Raw genomic sequence first — 25,569 nt, 5'->3', positions numbered from 1 at the left:
TCCGAATGAGAACAAAATTAATGGATGGATGCACAGCAGGAACGACTTACCAGCCCTCTCTTTTTTTGCCAATGAAACAAAAATACATCTGTAAGAGAGATCTCATCCTGCACAGATAGTTCAAGGATACCGTATTTACCCAAATCCAAGACTAGGGATGTACCGAATCACGATTCAGCTGCTGAATTGTGGAGTACATCCCTTTCAAACCGAGGGCTTAAAAAGCCCCTTTAAAGCAGAGGAGAGCTGGTCCATACCTGATCCTCCTCCACCTGCTGCCATTGCCGTCATCCTGGTGCTCCCCCCAGCTATGCCCATGCACCGGCGAGGCATCTCCTAGCTGCTCCTGTGCAATGCTGGCACACACATGGTCTCTGCACATATGTGGCAGCCATTTGCATGGTCAGTTCAGGCGCGGCTCGTGAATGCGCATCCGGGGGGGCGATGGGCGGCTGATTTAAAGTAAATGGAGCTGGTGCTCCGTGCCGCCCAGCAGCCCCCGCGGCGGGGAATTGCCTCCACCACTCACCAGGCTCCCGCAGAGGCGAGCCCCCGCCAGCGGCCAGGTGAGTGGCGGAGGCGATTCCCCGCCGCGGGGGCTGCTGGGCAGCACGGAGCACTGGCTCCGTTTACCTTAAAGAAGCCACCCCCCGCCCCGCCCCCCGGATGCGCATTCACGAGCCACGCCTGGGTCAGTTGTATTTTAAAAGTAAAGGTAAAGCTGTGCCATCGAGTCGGTGTCAATTCCTGGTGACCACAGAACTGTGTGGTTGTCTTGGGTAGAATACTGGAGGGGTTTACCATTGCCATCTCCCGCGCAGTATGAGATGATGCCTTTCAGCACCTTCCTATATCGCTGCTGTCCAATATAAGTGTTTCCCATAGTCTGGGAAACATACCAGTGCGGATTCGAACCAGCAACCTCTTGCTCCCTAGGCAAGTTACTTCCCCGCTGCGCCATTTGTTGGTGTTCCAGTTATATTTAACCTGTATTTAAATACAGGTTAAATGCAGGTATTTAACCTCTTATCTTTTAAGGCATCATCTTAAATTCAGAGTCTCCTTCTATTCAGGTAAATACAGTAGTAAGTAGGAATATCATTGTCATCACAGGAAGAAGACAAATGTAACATAAATAGAGGGGTTGGGCCGATCGGAAACACTTTTATAAAGTTCAGTCCAAATACACTTGTTTCTTTTAAGGGTTAAACTCTGAACACTTTCTGAAAAAAAGAGAGGCAGAGAGGCCACCTGAAACATAAGGAGAGGGCCAAGACCAATGGTTGAGCCAGCCGTCTTGTATATCTGTCCTTTTAGCTGCAAAACTGAGCTCACCCTGCAGCAAAATAATGCACTGTTAGCTCTCTGTTGCTATTGCAAATTCTTCATGTGCTGTGGTAATGCAGAATCATAGAATTGCTTTGGCAAGAAAGTGTTCAGGAATGCCATCTTTCTATTAAGGACTGCCTATTTTTTGAGCTTTTGAATGTTATACTGGCTAGGTTCACACAGCCACAAGGATCCTGGTTAAAGAGTTAATCAGTATTAGTGAGCCATCTGGAGTTGATTGTGAGAACCCAGGATTCCAGGGCAATCCTGGTCAAACATTTCTGGTTAACTAGCATTTAAGAAGGATAGATAACCAGGATTCAGCCCTAAACTAAAGGTGCACTGAATGCAGCAAGCAACTTCTGGTGACTTGACATTTTGGATTATTGTGTTAACCAATCAGGTAAAGTTTGTAATGCACTTTACAGACAACAGTGTCTTGCAGACTAAATTAAAGCCACATACATTACTACTCTTGCTTAGACACTTAACTCTAACTAAACTTGCTGCTGTTCTAGAACAGATGTTCTTACGCGAAACATAATAGGAGGATGTTTGGAAAAAGGGCACAATCAACTTGCATTCCTCTTTCTATGGGCTGGTTCCGACAATACTCAGTTGTAAAGGTGTAAGGAAGGAGAGCAAGTATGCGTGTCTCCCTTCCACCTGGCATGTCACAGGGTCATCCAAACTGCCCCTTAATGCACGTTATATTAATGTAGTAAATTGTGATTAGGAGATAGCGTACTGGGTAGTAGTGGGAGAAGACATGTGCACCCACACTCTCCCCTGCTGTGTCCATGATGGCCAGTTTGGACTATCATCTGAAACAGTCCGAAACAAAGTTGGCTTTTTAAACAATTTCACTGCACAAAGACCTCTGCTGCTGTTTTAGCTGCCTGACTGCAACACGCAGACAGCAGAGGAGTTTTTCTTATGTACAATTTTGATTTTCAAGTCTGTATCACCGTAACCCTTGGTCAGCCATTGTTTGCTATTCAGGGTTGTTTTGTTTGTCTTTTTAAAATGAGTTTGAAATTCACTTCTGAGCTAGATTTGCATGGCTCTTTGAAGAATCTGGGACTATTTTAGATAAGAGGAAAATATCTCACACACTATTAAGGTAGATGGACAGGAATTTAAAAGCATGACCACTTGGGAAGGCACATGCAAACCACAAAAAAAAGCAAGCCATGGAGCTGCTTGCCACAGGAGCAAGGATATGTGCTCTTACAGCTGCCCATGCTTTGTCCCACTTTGGGTGCAATCTGAAGAATGGGAGAAGTGACAAATGGTTTCTGTCTCCCCCCCCCCAAAAAACCAGGCAATTTACTCCAGTTCCCTACGCATAGGGCACTGGGGTGGTCATATGGGGGGTGACTTCAGTACAAGAGAAGCAAGATGCCATTCATACAGCCAATGGTTAAATGCCTGCCAAATGCAGTATCAGTGTGCTTAAAAAGCAGCACTTTTGGAGAGTGTTGAAAACGACAGCACCTAGAGTACTCCAAAACCTGGAACAATCAACGGTGTTCAAACATTGGAAAGTGTTTTCAATGGCCCAGGTGCTTCACAGCACTAATTGTAAATGTTGTTGGCCTACTGCCTGTTTCTGTCTTACCTGCATTCCTTTCTGTCCCGGTAAACCAGATGGTCCAGTATCTCCTTTTGGTCCCCTAGGGCCCTAAAAAGAAGTATAGTAGACTTCATATAAACCAGAAGAATATTAAGATTTGACAGCTTCTGCATATTGCTAAAGGTGATCAATACCTGATATTTTAGGGCCAAACCATACAATACTAGAGATGAGCAAAATGTTCTGACGTAGAAACATTTTAACTCAAAATGGGCCATTTTGAACTCAAAACAAAACACCCCTTTTTTAAAAAAGGCCTGTTTTGAGCTCAAAACAAAACAATCCTGTTTTGATCAAAAGGTTTTGACATTTTGAGCACCATTTTGGAGGCCTGTTTCCCCCTTGGGATTGGTTTTCTGCAACTGGCTTCGGTTGGCTTGCAATCTCCTTGCATGCTGGTTGGCTTGTTCTCATACAAATCAAATGATGTCATGGGCAACTGTGTCCCCATTGGCTAGGGGAAGGGAAGAGGGAGGGGGGAAACACAGAAGGAGGGAATTTTGAAATGTATTCAAAGGGACTGGGAAGCTAAGACAGCCCTTATGCCTCTCTTAAAGAGGATGAATCAGGCGAGGAGGAAGGTAGATTTTATTTTGCAGCTGCTATGAAAATGGTTTGAGGTCCCTGCTCAGCATGTGTATATATGCATCCATGTTTGTTTGTTTGTTTAACTTATATACCGCCCAAACTTTTGTCTCTGGTAAGATCACACTGAGAGGGTAAGATCACACTGGGAGGCCTGCAGAAGCATCTGTACAGTAAGATTTCACTTGGAACTTGCACAAAAGCATCACAGCCCCACATTTTATTTCTGGTAGGAGTCCTGCAGGCCTGGGGGAGTCCCATGTTTCTCTTCTCCACTTAATTGGTTGCTGCTTGTGGGACAGAGGAAACTGCTACTGTTGTTGTTTCAACTACACATTGCCAGGGAGTCATGGGAGAAGACATGGGTCAATGACATCCCCATAATGTATCATTTGGGATGGTATACACATCACTCTTGAGGCAAGGGATGTTGCTGAGAAAAGCATTTCTAGGGTGAGGGGGGTTTTGGGGGTGGGGTGGGGGTGAATTACAACAAACACACCCCAAAACTAAATTTTAGATGTCTTCCCTTTTTCTGTGCCCCAAGGGGGAAAGCTTGTAGCTGGTAGGACAGGCAAGTAGAGAATGTTCTGTGGCAGTGATCACAATGGTATTTTCCATGTAAAGGAGGAGGTGGAAAGCACTACCACTGGGTAAGCCTGGGAGGGTGCAGTAGGAGACAGTGGGGGAAGAAGGCAGCTCCACTGCTTCTGCCAACTGAGGTGGCCACCTCACCTGGCCTCATTTATTTATTTATTTATTTATTTATTTTGATTTGATTTCTATACCGCCTTTCCAAAAATGGCTCAGGGCAGTTTACACGGAGAAATAGCCCATTAGTGGGGCAGCCCAGCTGCTCACATGAGCCACTTATTTAAATTTTACCAGAGTGGTGAGGTAAAACTACGATAACTCCCACATAACATGAACTGTGCTTATATCAAAACCATACAGTAAAGGAGCATAACACTGCCTAATTGGCTCCGATCTATAGTTCACCAATCATTTTCTTCAAAAGCTGCCAGCCAGAGGCCTCTGGGAACATTAGAAATAGGGCATGATGGCAATCGCCCCCTCCATCCAGGTCCCATCTCTCTTACATTTTATGTGAAATACACTTCCAAAGTGCTGCTGTTATTACTTTAATTAAAAGAGAGCCATCCGATTTAAACTTAATGAAGTCAAGTGAGGGGAACAAAACAATACTCTGCATTTCACTCGAAAGGAAACTTAACACCCAGAAGCCACCACCGACAATCCAAACAGTTCTTCAATAATTTTACTCAGATTGATATTATTGGTTCATTTTATTTTTTGGCCTTATTTTAAAAGCTTCTAAGAGTCTGTCAAGCATTATATAAATTTTGCACCATAACAAATGCTGCAACATCTGTGGGATCATTTTACATATTTATTTACTGTTTAAAAATGTAGAGAGTGCTTACAGGAAATCCTGGCAGGCCAGGCTTACCATCTGGACCCTGGAAAATGCAACAAAAAAGCACATGGAGATTAGGAACACAGGAACATAGGAAGCTGCCATATACTGAGTCAGACCATTGGTCTATTTAGCTCAGTATTGTCTTCACAGACTGGCAGCGGCTTCTCCAAGTCTGCAGGCAGGAATCTCTCTCAGCCCTATCTTGGAGAAGCCAGGGAGGGAACTTGAAACCTTCTGCTCTTCCCAGCGTGCCTCCATCCCCTAAGAGGAATATCTTACAGTGCTCACAACTTCTAGTCTCCCATTCATATGCAACCAAGGCGGACCCTGCAGCTAAGGGGACAAGTCATGCTTGCACAAGACCAGCTCTCCTCCTGATTAACAGATTAACTCCTGTTAAGTGGAGCACACAGTCTCTGGGTACCTGCAGTTTGTGAGTGTTTTTATTCTGAACTGCATTTATGCATTTGACAACTTTCCTAATACGGAATTCATTGTCAGCTCTCTGAAAGGCAAAATTTAGAGCTAATTTGTGACAGAACTCACCAGGCCCCAACCCTGCAACTAGCATTCACGCTAGGGCTCAATCCTGAAACATTTAAAGTTGGGATGCAGATGCAGAATTTCTCTCATAACTAACCACAGAGAACCCACATATATCATGGGGTAGGACTCCTTAACCAAGTGCCTTTTAAATGTGACAACTAGGGTTACCAATCCTCCAGGGTTGGCCTGGAATCTCCAGGAATCAATATACGTCTTCAGGTGACTACTGAAAGCAATCCTGAAGATTCTAATAGCTTGATATTGTGAAAACGTTTGGAAAAAATGTTAGAGAAAGAAATCTCCAGGAATTGATTCAGTCAGAATGGGTAACTCTAGTTACAGAAGTGGCATGCAAATGGCTTTTCCATGGTTTCATCATATAGTGCTGCTGAAACATTGAAAAGCCCAACACCACATGGGTGAGGTCAACCAGCTGGGTCCTTACCATCCAACCACTACTGATCTCAACTGGTCAATGACTGCATGGCTAGGACCTTTTAGGCGTCCTTGTAGGTGCCCATTTTAGAGCACCAGCAGTCATGTGGGTGGGACAGAGAGTGCACTCTCCCACCCTCCCTGTTATAAGGCTCCTCCTGGGCTTTGCCAGTAGCCCTTTAAGGGGCTATGAGATACTTTCCAGAGGCGTATCTAGGGAAAATAGCACCTAGGGCAAGCACTGAAATTGCGCCCCCTGTCCAAACATCTGACACCCATCTTTCAGATAACTTTACCATAATATCAGCTCAAAAATACAAGTCAAGCTCGTTATTCTTTTAATATTTCAAAAACTATTTAGCAGTGGACATAGCCAGACCCAAAAATGCTGGGAAACTACAAATTTCAGTATGTTGGGGCTCAAATACTATGTGGAAGTATATTTGGAAAACTAAACTGAAGTGCCTGTCTAATTCTCTACTCTGCATTGTAGCATCACTATTACATGAGTTTTAAAAATAAATAGAGAACTTGACTTTTCCAAGATACTCTGAAAATAATTAAAGGATATGCAGAGTAAACTGTGTCACCACTTGGAATGTATTCTAGTATTTCAGAAAGACAGTTAAAATGAGAGAAAGAGAGCAAGAAACTCCCAGTGGGCCTTATACTAAGGATTTCACACTGATTCAAAGACAAACTCACCATTCCCCCTCCTCCACTGGCCTTTAATTCACCACCACAGCCCGTCCCGGGCTGATTTTCGGGCCTGTTCAGGCCTGCAAAGATCGGCTTGGTGGCCATTTTGGAAGCTGCAGTGCGTGCTCAAATGGCCTCTGTGAGCCCTGGCAAGGCCTAGGGCCTCACAGGGACCATTTGAGCACATGCAGTGGCCATTTGATTTTTTTTTTAATGGCCTCAGAAAACAAAATGGCCACTGCACATGCTCAAATGGCCTCTGCGAGGCATGGCATGGCCTAGGGCCTCTTAGAAGCCATTTGAGCATGCATGGTGGCCATTTTGTTTTTGGTGGCCATTTTCTTAATTTTAAGAAATGGCGCCCCCCTTCAAGTGGCGCCCGGGGCACGTGCCCTGCCTGCCCCACCCTAGATATGCCCCTGCTTTTACCTGTCCCTGACTGAGTGACAGTGTTTTCATCCTCATCAGGCCAGAACCCTCATTTGGAATTGTGATTTGAATTATTGGCTTTCATCACAACTTTTGGGGGTAGGCATAGCTGGATGGCAACAAGGACTGGGCTGGTCAAAAGGTACAATTTGGCATGAAAATGTTGGATTTTAGAGGGGTGGGCATTTGAGGCATCACTGCCACTCCCCACCTGTTGTTTTAGACTTAAAGCCTTACATGTGTCGAGACTGTAGCAAACCTCAACTGGGTGGATGGTCTTTGCCACAGCCTCCCATAAAACTTCTTGGCATTACCAGGTCTGTAGGGTTATGCTACAGTAGGTTAAAATACAGGGAGTTGGCCAGATAAGTCAGTGACTTGTCTGACTATAAGCTCTGGGGATCCATTCCGGTTTTTTCATCTAGCTATCTGCTCGAACCTTGTTGTGTTGTCTATATATGCATATCTAAAACTGTTTAATAAAGTTGTGGTCATGTGTTTACCTGCACCAATTGTACCCATATATTGGGGTCTGCCTCTCTTGCACTCTCAACACAAAAGCAATGCCCATATCATTGCTATAACAGCTAAATGCACTAGCACAGGGGTAGGCAGCCCTGGCCCTCCAGTTGTTGTTGAACTACAACTCCCATAATCCTCAGACACAATTTATTTGGGCATGTTAAGAACAGTTTTTCCTATTTCAGTTTTTCTTTCACTAAGACTTTAAATTCTGAGTTTGAACCTTCTCAAACCTTTTATGTTGATTCTAATTAATAGAATTCTAACAGAAACAGAAATATATCAGAAATATATTAGAAATGACAGAGAATGCAGTTACAGTAATTTGGGATATATATAAATCTGTATTCAGAAATCAGTTTCAATATACCCCCATCCAACGACATTAGTAGAAAGGGCTCATTTATATCTGAAGATTAGAGAAAAGGTTTTTCTGAAACCTTCAGAGAAATAGGTTTCACATTTTAATACAGTAGAACATACTCACTGGAGACCCAACAAGTCCTTTGATTCCAGTAATATTAAAACTTCCATCTGACTAAAATGTAAGGATAAGAAATAAGCAATGTTAAACTTTCATTGTTTTTTCTGAAACATCCACACATTTCTAGAAGCGACTAAGCAGCATAAAATCTCCTATTTATTGAGATAGGAAAAGACTGTCAGAGGTGCTCACAGCTTTTCTACCCCTACCTCAAAACATGATTGATTTTTCTCAGTAGTCATAGACAAGAAAGAACATAATACATTAATGTTTTCTGAGGAAAAACACCCTAGTAAAAAATGAAATGCACAGAGGAACAATAAGAAAATAAAATCTTGGAGACAGACACTAAATAATTAAAGTTGGCCAGTGATAGCCTTATCCACTGTAAGGCCAGCTTTGATAAATGGCTGCTTCTCATCTTATAGCAAAAAATAGTACTGATTCCTTTTATCTATAACATGTCTATGAAGTGATGGTCATAATATGGGGAGGAAAGATCCATATCTTAAAACATGATAAAACACACGATTGAGATGCATATTTGGTTGAAGTTCTTAGAGTAGGTGTGCCATTATTGTGTATTTTCATGTATATTTTTCATCTCCAAATATCACACAGTTCACAATGGAGATCCATATTGGACAAAGTGGAATTTGCCTTTTTTTTGTCATATGAAGCAGAATTGTAGGCCTGTGCAAATATAATGTTCTATTGGGCTACAGAGTCCAGCCCCTTCCCTTTCTAGTGTAAATTCCCCCTACCCTTCTCCCATTGACTACTACCTTGGTCAAGGCATAATGCCAGTGCAAGCCTTAACCACAGTGAATACAAAATAGGTTTTTGCAGTTAACATGACTTAAGCCAATTTGGTTAGCATTAAAGTTGGCAGGTGAATATCTGGGGATGACACCCACCCCGTTCTCCTGTCTCAGAGAGGAGAGGGGCTGGAGGGAAGGAATATGCAATCCGGCATCCAATGGGGAACATTATTTTTGCCAGGCAAACAACAAAGGGGAGACATCCAAAAGAAGAAATAAAATGATAGAAAATGCTCAAAGTGTCTTAAAAATGTTTTTTCACTGGCCCCACACATTCCAAATTTATAATCTTTCATCAGGAGCTAGCTTTGAATCTTTGCGTTGAGATGCCAATTCCTGCAAATATTGCTGTAGCTTGATCTTCCAACAAACACAGTTCACACAAAAAACCTACTTTTTGCAGTGGAACATCTACCCTCTCTATCAAATGATACATTTTCGGCAGCCCTGAGCAAAGATACTGGAGAGTATGCATGGTCATTTAAATGCAAATGATTATCCTTCAAATCACTTTAATATTCCTGTGTCCATACAGGCAGAAATAGTGTTAAGGAAGAAATTCCTCCTTTCTATTAACATTTAAAGGGTGATGTGGGCACTCTAATCTATGTTCGTGATGAGAATATTCCAGGTTAATTTATTCAGAATATGATCCTCTCTTTAACTACACTTTTAATTATGCCAATGAAAAGGCTAGACAATTTATAATTCCTGCCAAAGTAACAAGTCAACTTGTTGTCTGCATTGTCAACTTGTTGTCTACAACAAGTCAACCTGTTGTCTGTTATGCATCCAGAATAACAATTAGTAGTAATGTCAGACCTTGCTTGGAGTGTTGTATTTTTTATTTTACTGCTTGACTTCTACAGTGCATCCCCCCGTACCCCACAACTCTAGTTCTATAACCTGTTAGGATTATAAACCTTTTAAGACTCTCTCAACATCTTACTTTACTTTTACTCTTTGAGACACTTTGCATTTTGTGAGAGAGCAGACTCCATGAGGCATTTCCCAAAACTTCACAAGTTTCAAACTAACAAGCTCATTTGGGGATTAAATCCTGCTCAGTCAAACTTCCAGACAACTTTACTTCTGCTCATATTGACGGCAACAATACATTAAGATGGATATGGGCTCACTCTCATACTTCTAATTATTTTACGATACTGGCACAGTGAGATAATTCTCCAAAAGTGTGCATGTGTGTGTGTGAGAGAGAACAGACCTATTGAGGAAGCATTAACCTAAAGGCTAACAATCCTCAGAGGATGCAGACTAAAGAGGGTCAGGAAGAAACACCTACAAATAAAGTAAGGCTCAGGACAGCAGCCCCTGTAGCAGTTTCTTTCCCAGCTTCAGAATCAGAAGTTTCTGTTCTGTTGCCCAGGCAAGGAGAGGAGGCCGGGCTACTCCAGGGCTGGCTAATTCTTCACATTGCCTGCTAATTGCAGTTGCCAGTTGCCCACATCTACTCCTTTCTGTGCCTGAAGAAGGGTTTGAGGCCTGGCCCAGGTAGCTCATTAGACTGGGTCCAAGTCTCATGCTATGCTGTTCCCAGTATAAGCATCAAAATCCATAATATGAGGATCCAGAGCTGGGGTGGTGAGGATGTCACTACCCTTATAAGAACACAAGAACAGCCCTGCTGGTTCATGCACAAGGCCCATCTAGTCCAGCATCCTGTTGCACACAGTGGCCCACCAGATGCTTCTGGGGAGTCCACAGGCAAGAGGTATGTGCATGCCCTCTCTCCTGCTGTTGCTCCTCTGCAACTACCCTTGATCCTAGGGACGCTGAGTCTGGTGGTGAGGAACTTGTTCGCTTTTATTAGGTTATCCAGATTCCAGCTACATTTTTCCAAATCCATTCCTAACACAATTCAGCACAGTCCCAGAATTTCTGGAGAAAATCTGTTTTCTACTTGCTGCATTTCACACTCTAGCTTAAGCTCTTGCTCAAGCCTCCAGGTTCAGCAACTAAGCTCAGGGTTGAGTTTGCTTATGGTTGCCCAGAACCCCAGCCTCACTCTGACACACCATTCCTTTCCCCATATGTCAGTGTACTGAATGATCTGCTATGGAATTGATTTGCCAAACAGCTTGAAGATTTCTGAAATGCTTTCAGAGTTTTTCATGGAGGCCTTAGAGAGTTTGGAAGCATTTATTGAACTCAAATTATGAAAACTAGCAAGAGGCAACCATAAACAAATGTGCAAAATGTAGTTATAATAGTGTGACAAAATAACACTATCCTTAGTGATATCCAGATGATACTCACCCCTGGAATGGCTATAGTGGGCCCTGGTGGTCCAGGTGGCCCAGGTGGCCCCACAACACTAGCACCATCTTGTCCTGGTTCACCCTATTTCAAAAGAATATTTTTTAAAGTGCTTTTTGTATACAACTGAAATTCAAATGTATTCTGTTGCAATAAATGCCATTTTCTCTTACCTTGGGTCCTGGGTCACCTTTTTCTCCTTTTGAACCCTGGAATTAATTTTAAGGCCAGCATTATTGCATAAAAGAAGATGATTATCACATCAATGACGATACAGCTTGCACATGCTGAAACCTCTCCATCCATGATAGAAGACAGGGACGGTTTGAATGATCATTATGAGATTATTTCTGTCAAGCAAAGTCCACTTCCCCATGGGGCGCAATTTAATGGGATGAGGACAGTGGCCCCCAGTCCTCAGCCCTATGTTCCAGACCATGTTAATTATGCTTCAGGAGCACCCATATCTCTTGGCAACTCACCAATTCCTCATCTTGCTGTCATAAACAATTAAAAGGGCCTATGCATCCCAAAGGCTAAAAGCAATTTGTTTGAGGAAACATGAGGGTGGAGGCGGTTTATCCAGTGTCATATAGTCTCAGAACACTGCTATATTTATGAAACATAACAAGACCGCTTCTCCCTCTCTCCCCAAGACTTTGCTTTCTTCTTCAGCACCAAAACTGAAACTATCCACTCTGAACTCCCTCCCCTGGTCCCCCTCCTCCTTCACTTCCTTCAGCTTTTCGCCTCCTGTCTCACTGATGAGTTGACCTCACCAGATCCTTCCACATGCTCCCTTGATTCTATCCTCTCCCAACTCCTGAATGCCATCTCATCTGCCATTATCCCTCCATTCCACCATAATCAACCTGTCTCTCTCCTCTGGCTCCTTCCCTATGACATTCAAACATGCAGCTGTCTTCCATACTACTACTACTAAAAAAAAAAAAATCCTTGATCCATCCTCCCTCTCCAACTATCAGCCAGGCTCCTTTCTACTTTTGTCTCCAAACTCCTAGAATAGGGGTAGGTTAGCTTTGGCATGCCAACTGTTGTTGAACTCATGATGGGAACTGTAGTTCCCATCTTTAAGTGGAATGCCAAAGACTGCCTACCCCTGTCCTAGAACATGCGGCTTCTTGCTGCTGTCTCAACTTTCTCTCCTTGAACTCTGCTCCTCTTCAGTCTTGCTTCTACCCCTTGCCCTCACAAAAATCACCAATGATCTCCTTATTGTCATATCAAAGGGCCTCTATTCCATTCCTATCCAACTTGACCTCTCTGCAGTTTGTGATATAGTTGACCACTCTCTCTTGCTTGACTGCTTCTATGCCTTAGGTCTGTGATTCTGCCCTCAAATTGTTCTCTTCCTGTCTACTTAACTGTCCTTTCATTATCTCCAGAGGGGAAAGTTATTCTTCCTCTTTCTTTGTCAGGGTCCCACAGAGCTCTATTCTTAATCTGAGGTGGGCTCTGCTCCAGGTGCTGACAATGAGGGAGGCTCGGTTGTCGTGCACGTGGGACAGGGGCTTCTCTCTGTTGTTGCCCCCAGACTCTGGAATGCTCTCCTGGTGGCTATTTGCTCCTCAGTCTCCATCACAGTTTTTAGAAAGCATGTTAAATCCTGGCTTTTTACCCAGGCTTTTATACAATTGTCTCTGCTGCTGCTCTTTGTATTTTGTACTGTTTTTATGCTTGTTTTTTAAATTTTTAATCAGATTTGTTTTATATTTTTAGCTTAATATTTTGATTGTGTCTTTTTTATAATCTTGTTTTAAAATTTTGCTGTACATTGCCTTGGGATTGTTTTAATGAAAGGCAGTATATAAATTTAACAATCAATCAATCAATAAAAATCCTTGCTATTCTTTCTCTACAAGCTGTCACTGGCTGACCTCATCAAATCTCATGGCTTGCAGTAACATCTATACCCTGACTCTCCCTCTCCAACCCAATCCTACTTCTCTATTCCAGAACTTTCTCCCTCCATCCTGTCATACCTCTCTAATTGCCAACCTGATATTTCCACTTGGATGCTTCAGCCTAACCTACTTCACAGGGTTGTTGTGACAAGAAACTTAAGTATGTAGTATACCGCTCTGGGCTCCTTGGAGGAAGAGCTGGATATAAATGTAAGTAAGTAAGTAAGTAAGTAAATAAATAAATAAATAAATAAATTATTGTTTAAATCTCAATATGTCCAAGACCAAACTGCTTATCTTTCCTTTCAAGTCCTTCTCTCCTCACATTCTCTCTTTATGACCAAGGTCACCATCTGCCCTTCTGAAAAGACAGAAAGTCTAAGCCTTGACTCGGCTCTCTCTTTTCTTCCACATATTAAGTCTGTAGCCAAACCATGTTGCTTCTCCCTTTATAATATTGCAAGATTTCAGCTCTCTGTCCTCCTCAGCAAGAACTCTGGTTCATGCATGGCCTGGTCATCTCTCACCTGGACTGCTGCAGCCTCTTCCTCTTTGGTCTTCTGTCAGCCCATCTTGGTCCCCTCATCTCCATCTAGCACTTTGATGCTAAAATCATTCACTTCCCTCACGACATGGAGTGACCATGTTCTGTTTTCCTGTCCACTAAGAACCACCACAAGCTCTTCATCTTTACTTTCAGAGTCCCCCATGGCCTTGTCCCTCTCCACCTCTCAGCTCTCACATCCAGTTACACTCTTGCCTGTGACTTTTGCTCCTCCAGTATCTCCATCTTCAGCCATCCAAAAGTCTCAAGCTCCCTTAAACAAGTCCACCCTTTCTCTCCTGCTGCCTCTTATGCTTGGAATTGCCTCCCAAAGCACAAAAATCCTTTCTTAGAGCCCAGTTCTTCTTTGAAGCCTTTGCTGCAACAGCGGAGTCCCCAGTATGTCCTTTAACTAAGCTTAAATAAATAAAACTGAAACTAGATATTCTCCCTATTTACCCATTTGTCATTTGGTGGCACTTTATTGGTCACAAAATCTGCATAGATTGCTAGTGAGAGTTGTAATTAATTGTCATTAAGCCACCAGTCAGGAATCCAGGATCACACTGTTAGTCAAATTGATGTGTCACCTGTATCTATCTCTGTGACACATCTACTTTTAAGAGTAGTAGGACTGGAAGAATACATGGAATCCAACAGAACATCCATGGCAGAAAGGGATGTGTTCGAATGTTTGCATTCAAGTCGGCTCAATGGGTGGTGCCTTTAAAGAACAGGAAAGGTGCTCCTTACCTGTTCACCCCCTCCCTGCTGCTTCCCCTCTGCTGGCACGCACCCCGGCCATGTGCATGCTGATGCCGATCGGGGCTATAGGAAGGAACACTGCAGTCCCACACGCCTCTTTCATACTCAAGCACTGGTCGGGGAAGAGTGGCCGGGAGGGGGTGAACAGGTAAGGTGCGCTTTGTCTGTTCTTTAAAGACACCCCCACCCCACCCCAGGGAGTGCACAAATTGTTCATGGACATCCCTAGTGGCAGATCATGTAATACCATCTACCTAGGATGCAATATTCAATACATGGGCAAGACAAGAAAGGAGCTATGAACATGCATCCATAATCACAAGTCTGAAATTATAACAAAAAAATTAGATCAACCAGTAGCCAAGCATTTCAACACTGGTGAACACACACTATCTGACTTGTCAGTCACTGTAATAGAGATGCCATCGGATGCAGTGATATTGGAAGCAAGAGAGAGCTTTTGGATCCATGCACTTCAGACACTAGCCCCAGGAGGCCTCATCCTCGAAGACAGCACATGACATGTCCACAGCAGTCAATCCTAGACCACTAGACACTCCATCATGGACATTCTAGAACTGTTTCTTCAGCTACTGTACCTTTCATATAACATCAGAGCAGCTGAAGAAGGTGGAAGCCAAAATGTCTTCCAGATTATATTTCTGTTTGTTAATCAGCAATACATTTTTACACACACACACACACACACACACACACACACACACACACACACACGAAACTTGTTATGAATCTCATTGTCCCTCACTCATTGACAGTTTTGTCCAACTCCCATACCTAAATCTGAAATGTGCCCCTTCCCCATACTTCCATACTACAAGTAAAGAACGAAAAAAATGTAATAGCACACTCACTGAATCTCCAGGACGTCCAGCAACACCTGGAAAACCTGGCCTTCCTTCTATGCCTTGTTCTCCCTGTTGAAACACACAAAACACTGGACATTCACTTTGCAATTCTTTAGTTACACTTAACAATGGCTGTAGTGATCAGTCACTGATCAGCCCCTCCTCTCCCCTAAAGAGCTAACCGGAAGTGAACCCTGTCCTGACTGACAGGCTGGTGAACTCCAGAGATAAGCCAATCAACACACCAGGTGGGTGGTACCTAGAGAGCCATTAGGAGGAAGAGAAGAGTTTCTTTGAGAGAGGCAGCTAGGCTGGAGGTGACAGAGGCACGGGCAGAAGGCTTACTGAGGAGCAATGGAGTTTTGCTCCCTCATGGTCAAAAGCTAGCCTGAAGAATTCTCTCACGGAAGGACCTCTGCAGATTCTTGAGAGACAGGATTTCAGGAAGCTTGATTCTCATCAGGTGATGGGTGAGTTTTCAAGGAAAAGGGGTTTCAGCACAGGGAACAGTTTGTTAGTCAAATTTTGCGTTAGAAACTTATATTTATTTTGTGTGTTTTGCATATCCCTGAAACTTTTCTAGGATTGTTTACCTGTAACGTAACTAAACTAAGGAACACTAGACTTCGCCCATCCATCCAGTATTCTTGTAACCTACTGAGTATTTCCTTTACCTAACTAAAAACTGAGAGAGCCTCAGACTGAAGCAGTCTGTAGCATTTTGAATAAAGGTTTTTTTAATTCTTTGTATTTTAAAAGCCTCTCTGAGTCTATTTTTGACTCAGAAGAAAGGGGGATGGAAAGGGGTCTCACTCTGGTGTACACACATGCTCAGGAGCTTGGCAGCTGTTAGTTTTCTCATTGTGTGTAAGCTTGCACATGGAAGGCTTTTGTATACTTTTCGAATAGCAAAAGTAGGAGAGTTTCCCTGGGATTTCCACCCAAGCCCGGGGGGATTTAAACTCTGTTGATAAGTGGGTGGTGGTGGTAGCCTTAGAACTACCAATATTACAGGGAAGTTTGGGGAGAAGCCTTTGTTTGGAAAGCATGGAGGGGTTTATTCAGAATTTTTCTTCCCCTCACATGGGCTTGCTCTGAGACAAAGGCTTGTAATCCATTACAGGCCACAATCCCAAAGGCCTACAAGCACCCATGGTAATCTGTTGTTTAAATAGCAGACCTTTCCTCCCTCACTGTTCTCCAAACACAAGTCTGGAACTGCAGGGGGAAATAGTTCAGCACAGAATAGACAATACCCATTGTGCAGAACAGCAGAATTTTTAGAACTATTCACCATCCACTTCTCCGAGAAAAGGTTGTATATGGCAACAATAAACATTTCTAAGCTCAAAATTTTAGTACAGTTTTCATCTTATTCTTAGCAGAGGTATATTTTTGAAAAGGAATCTTGGAGTGCATTTTTTGCATTAACATAAATCATTCTGTAACTATAACTGGGCCAAGACCTATAAAGCCATAAAGTGATAAGTAAGCACATGTACAATAAATGTTTGAGTTTTGAAGGTAAAATTAAATGTCCGGAGTAGCATTCCTCTGCTAACACTAAACTGAAGAGGAGAGCTGGTCTTGTGGTAGCAAGCATGAATTGTCTCCTTAGCTAAGCAGGGTCCACCCTTATTGCATATGAATGGAGACTAGAAGTGTGAGCACTGCAAGATATTCCCCTCAGGGGATGGAGGCACTCTGGGAAGAGCAGAAGGTTTCAAGTTCTCTCCCTGGCTTTTCCAAAATAGGGCTGAGAGAGATTCCTGCCTGCAACCTTGGAGAAGTCACTGCCAGTCTGTGAAGACAATACTGAGCTTGATAGACCAATGGTCTGACTCAGTATATGGCAGCTTCCTATGTTCCTATGTCATTAATGATGATGCTGACTACATCCTAGGAAAATGTTTTTTTATTTTTTTAAAAGACTGGCTCATACAGATTGCCACAGATTCAAAATATATATAGCAGATGGAATACATCACAAAAACTATCTGAAATCATTCTGTTGTTTTTGAAATTATAGTAAGCAGAAGCTGTTAGAGGACAGAAAGTTTCATTAATTAAGAATGTGTGATGAACAGTGGCATCATTTTAAGATTTATATTGGCATGACTCCTATTATAATACCAGTACTTCTAAAATTGGGAAAATGCACTTCACTTTTACAATGAAAGAATAAATAAATTTATTGATTCGTTATCCAGCCATATCTATACAATAAGTATGCGTACAAAATAATGATACATGATAGCTTATAACTACATATTTTCATAACCAAAGAAAACAGTGTAATCAATTTTGCTGACTATGGCCAGCATAAAGGACCATTTGATCCCTCAGATCAACTGGGACACAGGCAGGGAAATGGGGGACTCATCTGGCCTATGGAGATGTATATACACATTTAAAAGAAAAAAAATGAAAAAAGGAAGTGATTCCATGGAGGCAGAGTTATTCAATAAAAGCATCAAGTGCTGGCCTGAGTGCCGGGTAAGGATAATTTTGCCTTCAGCCATTAAGCCAGGATAAAAGAAAGAGGAAGGGAGCTTACATTCCACTGGCTATATGAAGTAACAGCTATGTGGAGCTATGTAAAGGAATATGCCCTCACTTCTTGCTTGTGGGCTTCTCAGAGGTATCTGAGGGACAATTGTGTGAAACAGGATGCTGGACTAGATGGGCCTTGGGCCTGATTGAATGAATGAATGAATGAAGCTGGAGGACATTTTCTCACCTACTTCATACTACTGTCTTTTCAAGGGAGAGGCCAGGATAGCACACCATCACAGAGAGAGCAGTGTGAGTTCCAGAGAGGTTGATTTGGCTAATTGATCTAAATGGGTTGTCGCAGCCAGGTAATGCTAGTGTGGGAGACGATGATAAGTAAAAGAGTAGCAACTATTAAGCATCTTGAAACATAACTTTGTGATGAAGCGCTCTCACAGGGCTCTCCTGGGACTTGGCATGGTTCAGAGAAGACTAGAGAACCTTACTGGGGTTGGTGGTCTGTCTCAATTACTTAAGGCTGTTCAACTTAAGAACAGTGATGTGGAAGCACAGTGCTGACACCACCCACCTCTTGTCTTCTTCAACTGCCCAGTACAGTGCTCCTCAGCTAGAAGCCCAACACTGGTTTGCCACCCTTCTTGGCTTCACTGGTTTCTTCAGCAGTGATGTCAGCACTGTTTTCCAACTGGCTATACTTAATGCCAACCAGTCTCTTCCACTCACCACTACTCTTTCTCTCCCTTCCAGTAAATGTATCCACTTTGTTTCCTCCATTTTGGAAGCAGGTAAGGCCCAGAACTTTGTTGCTGGAAGGGCAGGAGGGAGGGACGGAGGGAGGGAGAGGAAGCCAGCCAGAGGCAAAAGCCAATGAGAGGTAGAGAGGTGGCAAATCAGCATGGGGACTCCAGCGCAGGACTGCTGCGTCGGATGGCTGGGGCAGAACCAGCAAGGGAGAAAACTTTAGAGATGGCAGTGGTAACAAAGATGAGTTGGGGGGGGGGTGGCGGCAGCAGCAGGTGAGTGGGGTGAACCCCCCCAATGATGGAGCAGGGACTAAGAATGTGCATGAACCTGTTCGGAGGCCTTTAAGGGTGGGGGAAGGTGCTCTTACTTCTCCTGCCACATTTTCCCCACCAGCACTACAGTTTAAAAGGGTCCGGTGGGGCAGCAGTGTACCTCCTTACTGCCCCATTGCCTCGTCGAAGCAGAAGTGACAGGAAGTACCCAACGCCCGTGTGCACATTGGTCAGGTGCGCGCACGCTGTGCTTGCTTGTGTGCACACGCCACATGTGCATGCACGTCGGGTACTTCCAGTCACTTCTGGTATGACAAGGCAACGGGGTCGCAAGGAGGTACATTGCCAATCTGCCGGACCCTTTAAAAGTGTAGCGCCAGCGGGAGAAATGCAGCAGGAAGGGTAAGAGCACCTTCCCCCGCCCTTAAAGGTACCCCCACCACACCGCTGGTTCCATGCACATCCCCAGCAGGCGTCCTGTGACACACTTGCTGCCTGAGACCGTCACCTCACTTTGCCTCATAGGGGAGCTGCCCCTGATATTAATTTAGCCAACCCTACAAACACTTCTCCAAACCCATGACAGGATAGGATGTATCAGCAGATTGTGCCTTCTTGTGGGAAATGCATCTCACTGCATGCATATCCATACCGGAAATGGAATTAGGAAGGGATTAGCTTCCAGATATGTGTAAAGGTAAAGTGTGCTGTCGTGTCGACTCCTGGCAACCACAGAGCTCTGTGGTTGTCTTTGTTAGAATACAGAAGGGGTTTACCATTGCCATCTCCCGTGCAGTATGAGATAATGCCTTTCAGCATCATCCTATATCGCTGCTACCCGATATAGGTGTTTCCCATAGTCTGGGAGTAGGAAACATACCAGCGGGGATTCAAACCAGCACCTTTACCAGATATGTGTACCAGGCAGAAAACAGTAGTGGCTATTCTCATATAACAAAGCACACACATATTCATATCCACGTGCAGGCCAGCATCTTTGACATTCTAAAACATGAGAAGCAGCCGTAATCTGGCATCTGTTGGAAGTTCTAAAGGTATTTTAACTACATTTTTAATTTTATCAAATTCCAAATGTTTGCCAGCATTTCAGTGAAGTCAGCTTATACATCTACTTTAATGAAGACCTTACCTTTAAACCAGGTATACCTGGTAGTCCATTGTCACCTTTTACTCCCTAAAAGACCAGAGAGAGAGAGAGAGAGAGAGAGATCTTAAATATAATAAAAGTTTATGGAAGAATCTGCTCACAGGAAATGAATGCTACAATTCATGCATAACATATTCTATTGTCTTTGTTTATTAGCAGCTCAAAAACGCATTGATTTCAATGATATTTCCCTGTTTAGGAAGGATATATCTGTAGTAAGGTATAAAGACACTAGATAAGTAAGGTTTTCGGCACTCCAGTTACAGTAATCATGACTAAGTCACATTGAAAGCATTGAGTTCAATGGGTCTTAGACATAACTAACTTTAGCTTAACTAATGAATAATGTTTCACTAAATATTATTATATCATCCTATAGATCCTGCCATTTCCTCACTTTGGATCATTGGACTGTGGGTATGCTGACCCCTGTGATTTCCCCAAATGCAGGAAATTTAGCTGCATAATTTTTTTAAATCTGCTCTCATCAAGTAACTTGCATGTAATGTTCTACAATTATAAGTTCTGTAAATTATATAGCTTTGTCCTGACTCAGGATTAGAAACTATGACGCAATGAAAACAAAATATACATCACAAATTAATAGAAGTGCAATATGCACTAAAAAGATGTCAATATTTCAAGTGTTCCATTGTCATCAAAGAAATGATCATTGAAAGATTATGAACAGAAGGTATGGCTGCACACAGTACAAATTTTTTGGGTAAAAAATAATCCATCTGTCCATCAAGGTTTTGCTTTTTGTTAGTAATATTAGTTTCTTTGATTTTAGGACTCTGTTGGATTTAGTTCATTATCTATCTCCAGGAGTATTCTTGGAGTTTACTATATTATAAACACTTTTCAGCACAAAAGTTCTCAAAGTAGTTGACATAGAAAAGAATAAAGATGGTTCCCTGTCCCCAAAGGGAACAATCCAATAAGAAAGACAAGGTAGATGCCAGCAACAGCCACTGAAAGAACCTGTGCTGGGGCTGAACAGGGCCAGTTGTTCTCCCCTTGTTAAATATAAAAAAGAATCACCACTTTGAAAAATGCCTTGCCCAATTAGCAGGGACTTTATGAACAGGAATCAGTTCATAGCTGATTCCTAAGCATAAACATGATTTCTGAGGAACTTAGTACTCAACTTAATTTGCTGAGTAGATCTGGAGAATATAAGTGAAGTTCATCAGCTTGGAATATGTGATTGCAGTTCACATCTGGAACTGGCACTATTTAGACAGATGTATGCAACTTGGGGATCCACCAAGCTGAACACAGCTCACCAGTCATCATGTGCTGTGGTCTATCGGGGCTTAAATATGAGTACAGGTCGCCCTCATTATCCACCAGGATTCTGTTCTACAACTGCAGATAATTAAACAGTAAATAATGAAACCTTAAGTCAATAGGAATTTTGGAGTGGGCGGGGGGGTAAGTTCCGGAGTCCAGGAAAATGACCAAAAAATCAACAAAAGAGCAGGGTAAAAGAAGAATAAGTTTGGAACACAACACTGTACCTTGGCCACCTCAGCTCTCCCACTCCTCCAGTAGTGCCCCCCCAGCACCTCCAGTAATGCATAATCATGAAGCTTCCACACCCCACAGTTGAAGTCCAGCATTTAGCAGCACAACCCCTGGCCTGTTTGGTTGGTAGGTTGGCCAAAGAGGAAGCACAATATTAAATTAATTTCAAGTAAGCACACAGAGCAGTGTGTGTGAATCAAGGAGTAAGAGGAGAATCAATTTTCAATGGATAATTAAAATCAATTTTTAATTTAAATTGAATTTTTAATTGCAATTTAAATTAAATAATACAGTACTGTAATTAACAGAATCAAAATTAATTTAAGTTGAATTTTCAAATTAAAAATAAAATTTCATCAAAATTAATAAAAGTGATAATTAGCATCTTACAAGGACAGAATAATGTTGTAAGAGGTTGCAGAAAATGGCTCCAAGACACTCCAAAGGAATTGCTAATAAAAAGTCTCCTAAAGGCTCTCAATGGCTCCCTAAAGATACCATAGACTGCCCCAAACTGCCAAATGCTACCCAAAATGGCTTTTAAAAGCACACAAAAAAAATTTAAGATGAAGATCAAAGCACTTCATCCTACTCCTCCAAGCTCCACTCACAACCCATGAGCACTTACAGCAAGAGCATGACCATGTAAGGTGCAGAACTGCGCTGCCAAAAACTGCAGATAAGTGAAACCACATACTGTAGATAATGAGTTTGGGTAAATAGCAATAGCACTTACATTTATATACCGCTTTATAGCCGAAGCTCTCTAAGCGGTTTACAATGATTTAGCATATTGCCCCCAACATTCTGGGTACTCATTTTACCGACCTCGGAAGGATGGAAGGCTGAGTCAACCTTGAGCCCCTGGTCAGGATTGAACTTGTAACCTTCTGGTTACAGGGCAGCAGTTTTACCACTGCGCCACCAGGGGCTCTTGCTTTAAATATTGCTTTAGAGCTAAATATTGCTTTAGAGCTTGCTTTAGAGCTATAAATAATAGCTCTAAATATTGCTCAACCATGGACACACAAAACCTTGAGTGCCAAAACCATGGATAATGAGGACCACCTGTATACTTTTTGTATAAATTCATCTTTATTTTCATCAACAACTGTGAACTTTTTAATGGATGTTACTACAAGTGGACCTTGTTATATGCAGATCCAGCATCCACGGTTTCGTGTATCGCATTTGGGTAATTGACACACGACCATGGCATACGCTGATGGAAAAAAGGCAGAAAAGGAGTTAATTCCATGTATCCATGGGCTGGGGAGTGGCCAGAAATGACCTTGGAGGTCATTTCCAGCTGCCATTTTATGGAGAAGAGCCATTTTGTGGTTCATTTGTTAAAAAACAAAACAACCCCCCCCACCATGATTTTTCACAGAATTTCAGAGACTATGGGACGGGGAGGACAGCCTTGGACTCCTGAAGGCACACAGAGCACAACAGGGCACTTTATTTTGCCCATTTTCACGTTTGTGATGCTTTTTTAAAAGTCTGGGAACCTAACCCTCACAATCCCATAGACTCAATGCCACATTTTCAGCAGTTTCATTACCCCGTGGTATTATGTGGGAATGGAACCCCTGTGGATAATGAGGTCCACCCGTATGTAGTCATCATAACAGATACTATTTGCATTTATGGGCTTTAATGGAAACTACCCAGTGGAGCTTGTTTTCCATATTATCTGTTTTGCATGCTAGCAGGTATATTGATCTTGAATATGGATATATTTTTAAAATATTATATGGTAATTCTGAACAGTGACTATCAACATATACATTTTGTATTCTGACCTTCCTTTTAAGTAGCTCAAGATGCTTTTTATTTTCACTCTCTGAGGTAGGTTAGGCTGAATGACAGTGACTGGCTCAAGGTCATGCAGAAAGCTTCATGGCTGAATGAGAATATTGGAGGCAGGATGAATTTGGATTAAATTGAGCCATCCCCACCATAGCCTGCAAATTTTCAAAAGGTATTTTGAGCTAAGGTGGGAATGCCTTACTTTACTTACTTTTACAGAAAGTGCTGTGCTTCTGTGGGCAGCAGCAACAGCAGAGCTTCAAGTACTGCTGCCCCAGACAGAAAAACAAGGCCTATCAGGGCCAAAATTATTTTGAACGCCACATGTAATTTGGCTCTGTATATGTTAGCAATGTGGGTCCCCTCATATGAAAGCACAATGAATCCAAATGGGGGGGAGGGCAGGTTTGTGGAGTGTCTCTGCCATTATTGGATACTCACGCTATCCTTTTAGGAAAATATTGGAGGGTTCCCCACAAAGGCAGTTCATGCTGTGGGTGGCACATGTGCACTTCCTTGTGCTGTTGGAGAATATTCTGAGTTGCAGTCAGAACTTCATAGTGGTAGCCCTGATCAGGCTTGTCAGTTAATCAGCTAACCATGACTCACAACTCCCTTCCCCAACAGTTGCTTCCGGGGTGAAAGGAGGCTTTGCCTGCCCTTCCCTTGTGAACCAGTCATGTGGTAGGGAGGAAGAAACTGGCTCAGAGCTTTGGATCTCTGTGTCTGAGCCCAAATCCACCCTCAGTGGTCAGCATGAAGGTCAAAGGAAACGGAACCCTCCTGTCCCTGCTGAAACAACTGTGGCAAAGTGGAGAAGGAAGAATTGGGCTCAGGAACAGTGCAGGCTTTTATATAACATAACTTTAAAAATCTGATTAGATGGTGTCCTTTTCACCTAAAGGAAGTGTAATAGAGTTGTAGTAACGACAGCTTTAAGAAGAAAGTGCTTGCCATAGCAGCAGGCTTTAATTCTCCTCAAAACATACAATCTTCTTTTCAGCACTATCACTTCAAAATAGTGGTTTGTTTCACTTGAATGGGCTCGCATGGGAAAAGCTATTATAACTGTGTGAGTTTGCAGAGAATGATGTCACTGCTAATTCTGGTTCAGAACAGTTACCTAATCATTTCCTCTAACCCCACCCTGTCTTTCTGTCTGTGTCCTCTCCCATTCTCACAGAAGTCCCAAGACTGCACTGTGGTTTTCTTTTGGAGCTATAACAGATAGGGTGCAACTGTGGCTATATGATAAAACATGCAGACAGCAGAAGAATCAAATATGACAGAAAAACATACAAAGTTAACACAGAATCTTCTCAACTCAAAATTGTCAGAGGTGATTATACAGTCGGCTAGCTCAAATAGCAAAACTTTTTTAAAAACCTGTAAAAAAGGATTTCATAGATGTCAGTTATATGATGAGGGAAACCACTGATACCAACTTACATTTGGCCCCCTGGATCCCAAGATTCCAGGTCGACTTGATAAATCAATGATCCCTGAGCCTTCCATATCCTAATAAGTAAAAAGAACAATTACCAGATGATGTTTCCAGCATATTCATTGTATGGCAAAAGCTTTCTAAGGTGGGTTGGTAGATATTCAAAGCACACTTTCAAACATTTCTTGGAAACCTTTTATCTTCAACACACACTATTGGGTACAGCTGAAACCCAACAACATGAACTCCCATTTACTTTATTTAAATAAATAGATAGTAAATAGATAGATTGATATTGCCTTGGAGGCAGGTGAATCTTCTCTCTAGTTCTGTTCTCATGGCATATCCAAAGAAAGTGAATGTGCATTGAGAGGAGCAGGATCATGTTGGCAGGCACACCTCCTATGCACATTCTGTCTGTAGTAGGGCTGCAGGCTCCAGATTTCAAAGGATGTTCTAGGCACATAGATGACCCTTTCTCTGCCCTGACCATAGAGAATTGATATTCTTAAAATATTGCCAATTTACCAGAGTGACAGGCACCATCATCTATGTTTGGGGACTGTGACCACGCTTTCTCAATATCAGCAGTTTCACTGACCCCAGGTTCTGGTCTGAAGGCACATCTGGTAGCTCCCTTGCTGAAACTGGCCAGTGCTTGCTTGGATGGGAGATCACCTAGGAACTCTATGCATGCTGCCTTGCTTTCTGATTGCGTCTCAGAATAAAGGAGCTGAGATCTAAGAACTCAGCAAAGATTCCATTAAACAAGCTGAAGCAG

The 25,569-nt window shown here is 42.7% G+C and overlaps 1 protein-coding gene across 8 annotated transcripts in view; it reads right to left on the bottom strand.

The window, feature by feature from the left end:
- The window catches only part of COL15A1 (collagen type XV alpha 1 chain), a 301,360-nt gene that overhangs the window by 68,208 nt on the left and 207,583 nt on the right, over positions 1-25,569 (bottom strand). For all 8 annotated transcript variants that reach the window (XM_053259431.1, XM_053259434.1, XM_053259437.1 and 5 more), the window contains 8 exons: positions 24,794-24,862; positions 19,985-20,029; positions 15,311-15,373; positions 11,378-11,413; positions 11,205-11,288; positions 8,110-8,160; positions 4,996-5,031; positions 2,951-3,013 (listed from right to left, as the gene is read on the bottom strand). In XM_053259431.1, coding sequence (XP_053115406.1) covers positions 2,951-3,013; positions 4,996-5,031; positions 8,110-8,160; positions 11,205-11,288; positions 11,378-11,413; positions 15,311-15,373; positions 19,985-20,029; positions 24,794-24,862 — 447 coding nt within the window. The remainder of the gene's footprint in view (positions 1-2,950; positions 3,014-4,995; positions 5,032-8,109; positions 8,161-11,204; positions 11,289-11,377; positions 11,414-15,310; positions 15,374-19,984; positions 20,030-24,793; positions 24,863-25,569) is intronic.

This window comes from Hemicordylus capensis, chromosome 6, assembly GCF_027244095.1.
Source record: "Hemicordylus capensis ecotype Gifberg chromosome 6, rHemCap1.1.pri, whole genome shotgun sequence".
In the NCBI taxonomy this organism is placed as follows: Eukaryota; Metazoa; Chordata; class Lepidosauria; order Squamata; family Cordylidae; genus Hemicordylus; species Hemicordylus capensis.
Note: the sequence above shows the minus strand (reverse complement) of the source record. Positions and strands in the feature narration are given on the sequence as shown.